The sequence below is a fragment of the Meleagris gallopavo genome, chromosome 7, assembly GCF_000146605.3.
Source record: "Meleagris gallopavo isolate NT-WF06-2002-E0010 breed Aviagen turkey brand Nicholas breeding stock chromosome 7, Turkey_5.1, whole genome shotgun sequence".
Classification (NCBI taxonomy): Eukaryota; Metazoa; Chordata; class Aves; order Galliformes; family Phasianidae; genus Meleagris; species Meleagris gallopavo.
In genome coordinates, this window is record NC_015017.2 from 20,605,695 (window position 1) to 20,619,682 (window position 13,988).

General features: G+C 36.3%; 1 protein-coding gene across 2 annotated transcripts in view; it reads left to right on the top strand.

Moving 5' to 3' along the window:
• TTC21B (tetratricopeptide repeat domain 21B) overlaps positions 1-10,180 on the top strand; it is a 31,635-nt gene extending 21,455 nt beyond the window's left edge. Inside the window, exons 21-29 of one of the 2 annotated variants that reach the window (XM_010713689.3) lie at positions 633-743; positions 1,897-1,978; positions 2,916-3,066; positions 3,543-3,704; positions 4,151-4,346; positions 5,033-5,257; positions 7,329-7,449; positions 8,999-9,066; positions 9,925-10,180. In XM_010713689.3, the coding sequence (XP_010711991.2) occupies positions 633-743; positions 1,897-1,978; positions 2,916-3,066; positions 3,543-3,704; positions 4,151-4,346; positions 5,033-5,257; positions 7,329-7,449; positions 8,999-9,066; positions 9,925-10,002 (1,194 nt within the window). In that variant the 3' untranslated portion in view covers positions 10,003-10,180. Of the gene's footprint in view, positions 1-632; positions 744-1,896; positions 1,979-2,915; positions 3,067-3,542; positions 3,705-4,150; positions 4,347-5,032; positions 5,258-7,328; positions 7,450-7,569; positions 7,678-8,998; positions 9,067-9,924 lie in introns of those variants that run through there. The other variant, XM_019617147.1, reaches the window with a different exon arrangement.
• The last annotated feature ends 3,808 nt before the right edge of the window (positions 10,181-13,988 follow it).

The window sequence follows — 13,988 nt, forward strand, 5'->3', positions numbered from 1 at the left end:
ACAAAAACTTTCTTCAAATCACTGTTCTCGTAATTAAAATTCTCACATATGTGCTAACTCTGTATCCGTTCCATTGCTTGCTCAGTTGCCTTTCTGTTTCAGCATTAGAGTGATTGAGCCCTGAGGATGCATGCTTATGCAAATGTTGGTTTGTTAATATTTGTTCTGTGGTTGTTTCTCATAAATGAATTCATACACAGTCTTAATATGTTAGGCAGGGAAATGCAAGCAAGAAAACAGTTTCTGTTAGAATTTGTTTATACTGTGCAGCTAATCAGTGAATGTTAATGAGATATTTGCTTGTTGGGACTTTGTAACTATTTGCATGTACATTTTTTTTCCAAGAGAATTATTCTTGCCAAAATTATTTATTCTTTGGAGCAATACTGTCTGAACATCTGTCTTCAGTTCTGCAATAACTCACTAAAGAAGAAAAGTTTTACCTTTTTTGTAGCTGGGGGAATTGAAATCAACTAAATTGTTTGATTGAGAGTCTAAAGAAAACAACAGCAAGATCTATCTGTAGAGTAGAATTGTACAGCAGAATATGGAATCTGAGGTAAATACGTACAGAACTGAACTATCCTTCCTTAACCGTATACAATTCAAAGATTAGATACTTCATTATACAGGCAATGTTGGAACTAGCACGTTTGTATCTTGCACAAGATGATAATGACGCCTGTCAGCATCAGTGTTCCTTGTTACTGAGGAATGAGCAAGATAACGAAGCAGCAACGATGGTAATGTACTGTTATACTAATTTTGTATTAGAAGTTTTTTTGAAGTTTGCGTGTCTGCAATGTGATGAATTCATAAAATACGACTTTTAGAATCGTTTCAGAAATGTGAGCAAATCTATTGCAACAAAATATTTTTTCTGTTTATGGTGGATACTGCTTCAGTGTTACATTTCTAGCAACCTTATCTTCATTTTATCTCAACACAAAATGTGTGCTTAATATATCACATGTGGAGAAAAAGTGATAGTTGTAAGATTGGCTGATGTGACTTAATTTTATGTTCTATTAACAGTTATCTAATGAGCAGAAAAGAAGTCACTTTGCTTTTCTATCTCGTTAATACTTAAGCAAGCATTGTAGAAAGTGGGGAAAAATATAACCTCCTCCCCCAATTCAAACCAACCAAATAATACCACCTTCCAGAAGGAAAGAATTGTGTGCTTAAGGTGTTTTTACATCCTTGTAGAGTCAGCTGTATAGAGTTAACTGTAATCCTTCTTAACCTTCTTAAGTCACTGCAACAGATTCTCTCTGTGTGGTTTGTGCCTATTGGCTTACAAGACCACTCAAAAGACTGAGCAATTTTGTTTTAATACTTCAGGAGCAAAATGATTTTAAGATTGGAATAAGTTATTCTGTTACATCAGATAACATCTGGAATTTACCCCCAGTCTTGCACTATACTAGGATAATAACATTCCAATTACTTTTTGTTAAATCTACTCTTTAGTAATGCCTCTTAGGGGAGTGAAACTGAAATAAGAGCTGGATTTACTTTCTCTGCTGATGTGAGCTATGTGTTTCTTTTTCTTAACTTTGAGTTAGTTTGCTTTTCTATATGCTTAATATGCATTTCTGGGAAATAAAAACAGAAGTATTCAAGTGAAAACAAAATGTCTTTGATAAGTACATTGCAATGTTTTATTTTCTTTTGAAAAACTGAGAAGTGAATCTGCTCGTTATTATTCTGTGTGTCTGTATAAGATGTTTATTCTCCAGAGATTAGTGGGGAAAAATGCTGTTTACTTTTTGTCAAATTCCTGCAGCACTTTAAACCTGTGTTTTCTGCCCTTAGTTTAAAGAACTTAAGTTAATTTTAAAACATAGTTTATAAGGTTTTGTTTTGTTTTCTCTGAATTGGTCAATGCTGTAGATGATGGCTGACCTTATGTTCAGGAAGCAAGACTATGAACAAGCAGTCTTTCATTTCCAGCAGCTCCTCGAACGCAAGCCAGGTGAATGTTCAGTAGTGGTATTTTTAACTCTTTGGTACTGATGCCTAATGAGAGAGACATACAAATAGCTAAAAAATGCTTTGTTATGTGCTAGTTACAATGCAAATAAACAAAGACCACCACTGTCTATAAGAACATGAAGCTATTGTTGGGAAAGATTTGCAAATAACTTCTCTCAGATGTAATAATTTACACTGCTGCAATGCAGTGTGCACTGTGGTACGTGGAGACAGGACGAGGGGAAACGGACATAAGCTACAGCATAGGAAGTTTAACACAAATGTGCGTAAGAACTTCTTTACGGTGAGGGTGACGGAGCACTGGAACAGGCTGCCCAGGGAGGTTGTGGAGTCTCCTTCTCTGGAGATATCCAAGTCTCGCCTGGACGCCTACCTGTGCGACCTGGTGTAGGGAACCTGCTTTGGCAGGGGGTTGGTCTTGATGATCTCTAGAGGTCCCTTCCAACCCCTACAATTCTGTGATTCTGTTTAACTTCAGCCAAATATAGTGTTATTTACTTGTAAGTGTAAAGCACTTTCTCTTGTATTTAAGCTATCAAATGCACAAACACAAGCCTGGAAATGTATTTCTAGGCAAATAAAATTATAGATGATTAAAGGCTATCACCAGACAGAAATGTATTTAAATAATACTTTAATGAATGTCAAGCTTTCTATGAGTCTGTGTGTGAAATGAGCTGTAAGAGTACAGCAAATGTTTTTGAGCGCTCTTGAAAGTGAGGCACAATTGTGCTTACCTTTGTATGGTCTATTTAGGAGAATTGCAGAGGTATCACTTTGTCTTTTATCTGACATTGTTATATAACATGACTTATATTACACTATCACTTTTGTATGTGAAAAACAATGCAGGGTCTTCATCTCTAAATCTGTGCAAATAACTAAAATGATGATGTCCTGTTGATTTATTTATTCAGATAACTATGCCACTCTCTCACGATTAATTGATCTGTTAAGAAGAGCTGGGAAACTAGAAGAAGTCCCAAGGTTTCTTTTAATGGCTGAAAAATATTCTTCCAGAGCAAAGCTTGAACCAGGCTTTCACTACTGCAAGGGACTGTATCTCTGGTACTTGCAATTGAAATAAGGTTTATATGATGCAGTGCATGGTTAAATTAATTTTCTTATCTGTTATCATTTGTAGGTGCTACTTATGGTGTGTTAAGTATTCTAGCAGTACTTTGCTTTATTTAGTTAATGGGATTTTAGGAAAGGTTTCTTTGTCTCTTCTGTAATACTTTGCAATGAACTCTTCAAAGCAAAGCTGTTTTATCTCTCATACGTCTTTCATATTTTCTGTTTAGTAACAAAGGATATTCTTTCTGGTTCAATGGTGTAAAAATACTACTTTGAAATTTTAGAATTTCCCAGATTTTTTTAATCTGCAAAAGCACGTTCCTTGCAGTAGCACACTTGCTTCTCAAAGCCTGTGTTATCGGTATGTGTAAATATGTGAGCTGTTTTTTAAATGCTTGGGTTTTAGGTGCAACTTGAGGCAGCCAATTATACTTGCCCAACTTTGAGTAGTCTAATTATCTGTGTAGGTATACAGGTGAACCAAATGATGCACTCCGCCATTTTAATAAAGCTCGAAAGGACAATGACTGGGGACAGAATGCAGTCTACAACATGATTGAAATTTGTTTGAACCCAGATAACGAAACTATAGGTGGTGAAGTCTTTGAAAATCTGGATGCTGACATAGGGTAAGTGAATGAAGTAAATATTGCTTGGATTATTCTGTTATCTCACTCCTTTACCTCTTAATGATATTTCTTGATCATGTAAATTGCTAGAATTTTGGGCTCACCTAATGCTTTGAATATTTTACCTACAAAATGAAGAATAGTTCTGAACTGAAAAATAAATCATTGTTAAGCAGAAAGTGTAGAGGATTTTATCTGGAATCCTAGCACTTGAAGTTTTGGTTAAAAGATAGGTTGTAGACAGATTGGAACTGCCATTTATTACAAGAGAGAATGTAGAATGCCTGTATAACAGATGCATGCCTTTATCACGTTATTATGGATCCTGTACGCACTGGTAATTTTTTTGACGTATAAAAATGTGATTTTATATAAAAAGGTCTTAAAATGTTTAAATTTTTATTTTTTTATTTTATTTCTTTTTTACAAATGGTTTATGGTAACAGTAATTCAACAGAGAAGCAGGAGTCTGTGCAGTTGGCTGTAAGAACAGCAGAAAATCTTCTGAAGGAACTCAAGCCCCAGACCATTCAGGGTCACATTCAGCTGCGAATCATGGAAAATTATTGTCTCATGGCAACCAAACAAAAATCAAACGTCGAACGAGCACTGAACACTTTCACTGAAATAGTAGTGGCTGAGGTTAGTAACTTGTCTCATTTCCATAGTCTTTTCCTTTACACTTACTAGGATTATTTAATTAGTCTTGTAGGTCATATTAGGTATTATGTGAACTAATTAGAGTATTTTATATGAAATGTGCAAAGAAGCTTGCACTGAAATAACATATTTAAGAAATCTTGCATTGGATTGAAAACTGAGACCTCACCTGTACGCTGATGTTGTCTGTTATTGAAGGTGTATTGGCTTTTGGTTTGAGTTTGTGGGTTTGTTTATGTTTCAGTTGCTGTTTTTTTTAACCCTGGGAGGCAGCTAAGCACCACACAGCCACTTGATCACCCTCTGTGGCAGGTTGAGGGAGAGATTCAGTAGGATAAAAGAGCAGAAACTCATAGGTCAAGATAAAGTTAGTTCACTAGGTAAAGCAGAAATATCTGTGGATGCTTCCTGAGCATGAGTACAGTTGTCTCGAGCTCAGACCTGTATTCAGTCTCTTAAATATTTAACCTTATGATTACTATTATAAGAATAATTGTTGCACTAGATGGAAAACACATTTCTAAGATTGGATGTTGTATCTTTAGTTCCTGTAATTTAGCTTTCAATTGAACTTCCTGATGCCTTATCTTATTACTTAGAAAAAAAAATTGTTTCTTAAAAGTGAAAAATTGAAAATCACCAAGTAGTTACTATGCTTTTTTCTGCAGAAAGATCACATACCAGCACTTCTGGGAATGGCTACAGCCTACATGATCTTGAAACAGACTCCACGAGCTAGAAATCATTTAAAACGGATTTCAAAAATGAACTGGAATCCCATTGATGCAGAGGAGTTTGAAAAGAGTTGGCTTCTGCTTGCAGACATATATATTCAGTCTTCAAAATATGATACAGCAGGTGAATTATTAAAACGATGCCTTCGGCATAACAAGGTAAGTAACTGCATATTATAAATAACCTTTTTATTTCAATTCATGTAAGTGTTTATTTCTCATCTGAACCATGGAACAGGCATGGCACGGGCACAGACCTTAGCTCTGATGGTTTTTCTTCTTGTTCTGCCCTTTTTTGCTGATGAAATTGTTCTGTCTCTACCTTTTACTCTCTTTCATATGGGGCACATTTGGTAATACAGTACATGTTATAGAAGATCAGGATACTGCTTATATTCTGCAGATTTGGTTTAGGAAGGGGCTTGATTGTATGTGTTTCTTTTCTTTGATTCATGAATACAGGAGGTAAGGTATATAATTCAGTCTCATTTCTGAAACCTGCCTGAGAGCTTCCCTTTTTCAAACTTACACTCTTCTTATTTCTTTGTTTGAAATTAAGGAATAGATAGCTACAGCAGGTCTTAGTGTACTTGTATCATGTACATCTGCAGATACGGCTCTTGAAATTGAATACTTCCTGTTTTATTTCTGTAGAAAATGAGCTATAATTTAGTTAAGAAAAAATTCTACCATGAAGGACATTTATCCACTTGTCTGGACAGCCAGTGGAAGTGGCATAATTCATACCGTGTCAGAGTAAATATGACTCATTTCCCTAAATTTGACACATCTTTAAATAGGTGGTCTTTTGAGCATGGTTGTGCCACAAGTTACATGTTGTGGAAATTCCCCAGCAGCTCTAAAAACATAGCCTATATTAGCCTACCAAATTGCTTCTTTTCTTTTAAAAGGCTTGAAATGCCATTATAGGGGAAAAGTTAGCAATTTAGAAATCTGAAGCTCCTTACCAAAACAGCAGAGTAAAGCTGACTTTTCTCTAACCTGTATGTAAAGAAGGCAAGCAGGGGATGTACCATACAAATAGATGCTGACTGTTTTAGATCTTTCCATGCTATCCTGCAAGTTGGCATATACATTAGATTGAGAAAACTCATTATTGAGATTGATTTATTATTTTTAGGATTGTTTTTAGCAATCAGTAATTACTGTTGTGGGTATATATGTACAATGTAAGTAAACACATTGAATGAAAACTTCAGAAGTCTAGTATCTTGAAATAAGGTTTTCTTTCAATCTGAAAGTGTTAGGTTAATAATCTAATAATAATGAGTTTTTCAGCACTTTTTGCTAAATTGGAGTTTCTTACCAATTTCTTCTCTAGATTTTATATATTTTTTTAATCACAAATGAGAGAAAGTATATTTTTATCCTTGTCCCAGAGCATTCCTCTGCTGTTTGTCCCAGTATGCTGTGATTTAAAAGCTTTTCATCCTTGCTCTGCCTTTGTAAACAGGGTGCATATATTCATAAAAGTTTAAATTTTTCTACTGAAGTATTCTAACTATTGTTGACATGATAATATAAGCTGTTTACAGTAAGGCCATATGGTAGTTTGGACTTCTGTTTATTTTCACAATTTTTTCTGCTTCATTTATTAAATTATTGTAAAAATTATTAAATCTTTTCTACTAATTTTTACTGCAGAGTTAGATTGATGCATATGTTTGTGTGATAATAACCACAACTATTATTTTCATCTAGTATTTCTGGGACTTGTTTCTTGGTTCCTTTTAAGTTCCCACTTGAAATTACATAAAATGAAATGCTTGATATTTGGTGTTTTCTTCAGGATACTTTTGAATGCCTTTTGTTTTAAATGGCAAGCTGCAATGTATGAGAGTTTTCAAAATTAAAGCTATGGAAATATTTAGTGAAGAAAAAGTAAGACTATTTGTTGAAGATATAGCAGTTCCTGGCTGGACTTGAAATGCGTTCCATAGGATTATTAATTCAGAAGTATCTGCAGGGCTTCTGGAGGCACTGAACATTTTTGGAGTAATTGTAGTGTCCAGTGATGAACTCTGTACTTGACTTGAGATGACTTATGAAGTCACTGCAAGACTTTTTGTAAATGATTTCAAATCAAGACTATCTTGTCATCAAAAGTAGTGCAAGTATCACTTAAGTTTTCTAGTTGTAGAGATTTGAAGTATTCAAGCAATTAGATGTTGATACCTAAATAAAGTCTTGTATGAATTATTTTTTGCAGTCCTGTTGCAAGGCTTATGAATACATGGGATACATAATGGAAAAGGAACAAGCATACAAGGATGCAGCAATAAATTATGAGATGGCGTGGAGATATGGAAATCAATCAAATCCAACAATAGGCATGTTTGTATAATGTGTATATATACAAAGCACTACAGTAGGAATGAATAAACCCTTTGCTGGAAAGACTATATTTTTCTTTCCATAGTGAGAATAATGCTGGTTTTTCTTCACATTAGAGCCACAGCTGTCTAAGGATCTACTGAAGTCATTTGGAAAGCTCTCATGGCAGAAGATAGCTGTTGTATGTTAACTAAGAAATTTCAGCTTACTCTTTTTAGTGCAAGGTCAGATCTACAGCTATTTTAGTTTGCTCTTATATGCTGTCTTGAAGTATGGTGTTCAGTAATATTTGTATAGTAATGCAGCATCTACTGAATACTTCATTATTATGTATTGGTAATCAGACAAATTTGAAGTATTTTTTTTTTAATTGTTTAAATATTTGCTTTAAAATTAATGGCTAACTGAAAACTTGATAGTATTCAATTTCCAGTTCGGGTGGTTAATTGTAGCCTAAGCTGGACTGTTACATTTGTAGACTACTTGAAGTAGGAAACCCTTTATAAAATTTAGGTTAAAATGTCCTTTCTTACTCAACACTTAGTCTTGTCTCTAGGTCCTGAGGCTGGTGATTTACATAAGTTTTATTCCCAGTTTTGGACTATCTTCTGGCCCCTCAGAAATGCATGCTGCTTCTAATCTGTAGTGCCTTTTTTCCCCGGCCTTGGAGAGATGGCCTGTGGTGTCATCTGGAAAACCAGTATTGTTTTTTGTGGGTTTGGTGGTTTTTTGGTTTTTTGTTTATTTTTTAGACAGTTCTGTAGCTGTTATGGTTATGAACTGCGATGTTTTCTTTCTCTAACTGTAACACTTGAAGGCTGCAATGATTTGGTTCATGATTTTATTCTTTGTGATCTGTGGATTAGTGTTTTATTGATCATAGAATCACAGAATGGTTTGGGTTGGGAAGGACCTTAAAGACCATCCAGTTACAGTCCCCTGGCCATGGGCAGGGGTGCCTCGGTATACCCTCGACTGAGACTTCTCTGTCCAGGCTGATATATTTGAGCTATACTTTTTACCTTTCAAAACATCAGTCTTGATGTGTTCTGCAGGGCCTAACTATTCCACGTGACAGATTGTTATTAGTGGTCTGGTCACTGTGGAACAGAAAAGCATTTTAATTCCTTGGTTCGTTTCTACATCTGTGACTTTTTTTTGTCCTTTAATAATGTAATCGTTTATTTTCTTTATAAAAGAATAATGTATTGTAGATCAGAAACTCTGATGATGAGAAGCTCTGTAGGGTGCCACATTCATTAGAAAAGGACAGCCATTATGTGTTCCCTGGAGAAAAACTTGCTCTCCAGAATGTCTCCTTTTGATTCCAATGCAGCTATCTATCAGTGTGTAAAGGACATTCACATGCTACTTAAAGTGACTTTTAATAGTGATTTTTACAGGCTTAGATAAGGGAAAACCAGAAAACAAATATATTAGCCATAGAAACCTATGTTGACTAAAATGAACTTAAATGTGATATTTTACTTATTTAATACAGATATTGAAACTGTCACCTTCTTTTCCCCCTCTTTTTACTTACAGGATACAAGTTGGCTTTCAATTACCTGAAAGGAAAGAGATATGTTGATGCAATTACTATTTGTCATAAGGTACAATTTGTACTTAATGCTCTCTCTACTGTAATAACTTTTGTTTTACGTAATGATCCTTCTTCTGTTATATCAGTTATCTTTCTGTTATTAAGTTTGACTGTGTACAGGATATTTAATTTGCTTTATCCTGAGCTTTCTGTCCATCTGGTAAATAAGAGATGAAGTGGTTGGCTGCCATATTTGAAAGTATATTCAAGTGGCAGTGCCTTCTTTCTGTGGTTGCTGCTTGGTAAATCCACACAGAGCTGTAGCTGAAGACAATAATAAAATGCTTGTATTGGAAGAACTGTTAGAAAATACTTCTGCCTGTGTGGTATAAATATATCTAGAACAGATGTCAAATTATAGAGCTACAATTCTAGAGCCAGAGGGGACATAATGATATATTAATCATTAAATTTGCTGATTTTGGAGGGAAATTTAAGAGTATTGGAAAGGTTAAATTGAATGGAAGAGGAAGGAATTGCAGGGCAAGAAGATAGGGGATAGTAAGAAAGAGCCTGAAGTACTGAAGACATCAGAGCAGTTTATTGTTGCAGAGAAAGTATACTTGAAACCTTGGGAATGTCTTTGGAGGCGGCTATTCTGAATGCATGCATCTCAAACCACCTAGAAGCTTTAGCCCTTGACCCTTGCAGTTTTGCCAATTACAAGGTGGTGGGAAGGGGAAGCAACGTCTAAAGTTGATACCAGCTTTACAGATATTTCTGCATTCTTACAAGGAACTTATCACAGTATTCAAAATTGTAGAATATGTAAGCTCATCAATGAGGCAATAGCCACCCAAATATTCTTTCCTTTTAGACGCAGAACTCTGTACTGTGGAGGGTTGTTTTTTTTTTTGTCTTTTGACAGGTCCTTGAAGCACATCCAAACTATCCAAAGATCAGGAAGGAAATACTTGACAAGGCCCGTGCATCATTAAGAACATAACTTTTTTTTTTTGAAACTGATTGACTTATTAGTATAAGGTGCCTTCAGAAGCTATTGCAGTGACAATGTCAGCACGAATGTATGGTGAATATGATTAATTTGCATTGAATTAAAAGTCTGGATTATTTTCAAGAAAAGTCTGCAGCCCTGGAAGGAATTGTAGCTATTCTGCAGAAAATATTGCTTGCGTGTATGGTACGTAAAATATCATCCAGAAATAAAAAAATAACAAAGATAAAGACCACGAGCATCTCTATAGAATACTGCCCAAGTGCATTTCAGATAAACACTTGGATTCTAGTGACTTACTTACTGGAGGTATATCTTCAATCTACTTTTCAAAGTTACATGTGTAGTCCGCAATGTATATAGCAAGTATTCTATACAACTATGTATTTTTAAGAAAAGTAATAAAGTAATTCTAAATACAAATGCATACAGCAGTCTCTTTCCAGATAAATGCTATGTAGGAGGTAGTACACTCTTCTATTCTGTGTCCCAGCACTGTCAATATGTTTTAGGGAATATAATGCAGTATTTTTTTTTGTTCATTTGAAATAGTGCTCAACAGCCTGTCCAAACGAGTACAGGCATATCTTTGTTTATTGTTAAGATGCTGGATCTTGATTTAAGAAATCCATCTATTCATGTATTCATGATCTTATGTTTTTATTTTTACATATGCTGTAAATACACTACTTTTCCAAGATTAAAGAAGTCACATGCATTATTCTCAATGAAACTTTCATTTTTAATGAAGCACTAATGCATAAAATTAAGATCTTATATAAATATTCATTAAATATTTAACAGTTATGCAGATTTTTACATGGTATTTTTTTCTACTCGTGGTGTATTACAGGTTTTCATGGAGATAAATATTTGTCATGTTTAATTTGGAGTGTTTAGTCTTGTATCTTGCATGTAACATGGTTGCAGATCTGTAAGGGATTGGTAGCATGCTGTGAACAACTTAACATTGACAACTCATTGTTGTACAACTCATGTACGTGAAATGCTGTTTGAAATTGTGTGTAATCTTCCTATCTGTAACTGGGTGCAATGTCTTGGGTAACTTACTGCCTTGTTTCCTAAATCAATACGTATCCTGAATGCAATGATGCTACCTACTGGAGATTTCTAGATCCTGCATTCAAGGAAGCTCTGAGCTTTTGGTCAGCCAAACTAAAATTAATGGAAATTAACAGGTAACAGGTGTATAATACTTCTACAAGTTTGGTATGAAAGATAGAGTTGACAAAAGACTTGAGTAGGTGGCTTCTCCTTCCACAGATAACCTTTAAATTTATGCTGTAGACATATCCTTTTTGTATTGAGCACAATAGAGGAAGAAAAAGACTTAAGTGATTGGGGGAAACTGACAGTATGGGAGTAAGATGAGAGACTTGGAAGGATTTGAAGAATGCTGAGGCTGGGAGGAGTTACAAGGAAGCTGGTCTCTGGGAATCAGATTATGAATCCTTAAGTTGCTGGATTTTTATTTTATTTTTTTTCCACTGGTAAAAGATCAAGTACATAGGGCTTTTCAAGGCAGTTTCTAATAAGAGAGTATTTCTTTATCCACAGCCTTTTCTGTATGAGATTGATGTCTTGCTCCCTAGCATTGGAATAACTTAGCTCAAGTTTAGAATAAAAATAGATGCTTTTATGCTGGTATATGCAAGTCATGTTCAAAATAGGTAAAACTAATCCATATCTACACCTACTTTTATTTTATTATGAGCATAAGATGCATATCACCATTTCATAAGATGGCTCATAAGATGATATGATACAGAAATTAGTTGATAGAAATCAGTCTTAGCAAGGCTTTTCCTTGCTAATTTATAGTGGAGATTTTTGTTGATTCTAGCATGAAAGAAAAGATTTCAGGAATCCTTTTAAGCTTCCTGAACACATCTAGCCACTAATGTGCTTTTTTTATGAGTTAAGTCTTTAAAATAAGCATGCAGTTGAGGAACGTCATTAGATTTCAATTAAAGAAACAGTGGCTATAAGCAATTCTTTAGAGGAAATTTTGCTTTAATAAAATATTCCCAGAAGAAAATGGTCTATCAATCCCCTTTTGGTTTGTATAAGTCAGTTTGAGTTTTTCTGTCCGTCCTTTTTTCTTCTTTCAGTGCAGAAGGAATTGTATCATTTCATTTCTCTTTTACTTTAAGCATTAATTCAAGCTTTCCTTCTGCTTCTACAGTTCTTATTTTAAAATTCATGTCCTGGTAGTTTTTTCTTTTCAGTCCCTTAATAAATGGCTTTGAATGGAAGAGACTCCTGGAGGATGAGAGGGAGGATGGAGGGCAGTCAGTAATGCTCATTTCAAAGAGCTGCAGTCTTTAGCATGATGTTGCTTGGCAACCCATCTTCCACTTTGCCTTTGTTGAATAAAAGAGGAGAGCAAAGCTGTGGTTTCTATTGATTCATTCACTGAAGCTGGTAATCTGGGCATCCTGTAGCTATAGCAACGTGAGCCATAGGTGCCGCTTCCTCTACTCTCCTGACCCTGCAGGTACAAGAAAGCCTGGAGTATCTTCTAGAGGGATAGGTAACCTTTTTTGGGAGGGGGATGAAACTCCTTCCTACTTCTTTTTTCAGATTTTTACCAATATTAGAAAGATGGTCTAGTAAATATAATTGAGTAAAATAATATAATTAGATGAAATAAACTAGTTTCTTATAGGAAAAATAGAAATAATTTAGTTCCCTTTCTTGAATCAATTCTTAAATGCATCTGCAGCAATTTTTAGGCTCATAAATCAGGAAACTCCAGTTTAACAACCTCAGCCTTTATCTTAACAGTCATTAGAGGAGGAGTGAACAGCTCTGCAAACATTGCATTTTAAACAGTGCTTATATTTACCAAATAACTTGAGTTCTTTGTATTTTTTTGAGTTGAAAGTTGAAATTGTCCTGTAAGCATTGTCTTGGAACACTTTGGGTAGGCTGCTGGTTCTTAGCAAGTGTGTGATGAACAACTCAGCAGTTGGTGTGTTTCCCTATGCAATAAGCAGGAAAATGGAAAAAAAATCAATCAAGAAGTACTTGTCTGCTTGTGACTGTGCCACTTCTTACAGTCGGATCACTGCTGCGTCAGCTCAGGCTCTTTACAGCTGTGGGTCTGATTTTGCAGTGGTTTTACCTCTTGATTAATTTGCAAAGAAATTGACTTTTTTGGACTGTTATTTTAATAAGCGTGGGTTTGTTTTCTCTGCTAAAACTCCTGTTTTGGTGCCTGTGTGAGATGGTACTTGCTAGAAGGGGAGCAGAGTGACTGATCTGGATGTGGGTTTGAAGTACTGTTCTTGAAAGTAGTAAGCATGCCTCTTCTTGCAGCCTTTACTTGGGAAAGTAACAGATTTAAAAACCTTTACTAGCACTCGAATTTTGGAGTGGCTGGGCCTTGCAGCTGCACTAAGCTGTGGGTGGTTGCTGCGTGCCAGAGATGAGGTACCTGCTGCAGCTCCAGCCTCAGCTTTCAGAGGTAGAAGGAAGGACTTAACGTGCTCCACCATTTCTAACACGTAACGGCCAGAACCGTTCCCTCGTGCCCAGCTGTTCTCGGCGTGCGGTCGCTGGAGCCGGTGCCACAGCTGTGCTCACCGCGAGCTGAGTCGAAACGCTGCGGCACCCGTTCTGCACCTGGGGAGCTTGGAAACAGACTTTAACTTGTACAGCCCTTCCTTTTCTTCACAATCCGCCTGCTTTCAGCGAGAAGCGCCGTTCCCTCCGTCCATGCGCGTAGCGGGCCGTCCCTTCTCTCGAGCTCTGATCTCAGCTCCGGCGTTTTGTGCCGTCTCCCAGCAACGTGCGCGGGCAGCGCTCGGCCGCGCGCGGTGTAGCACGGCGGGGATTGGCGAAAGCTCACAGTGCCGCTCCGCCGCGCTTCCACCGCGATCCGCCCGTTACCGCGCGCGGCGGGTACTTCGCTATGTGCGGGTGTAACGCTCCTCCGGGCGCGGCGCGCGGAG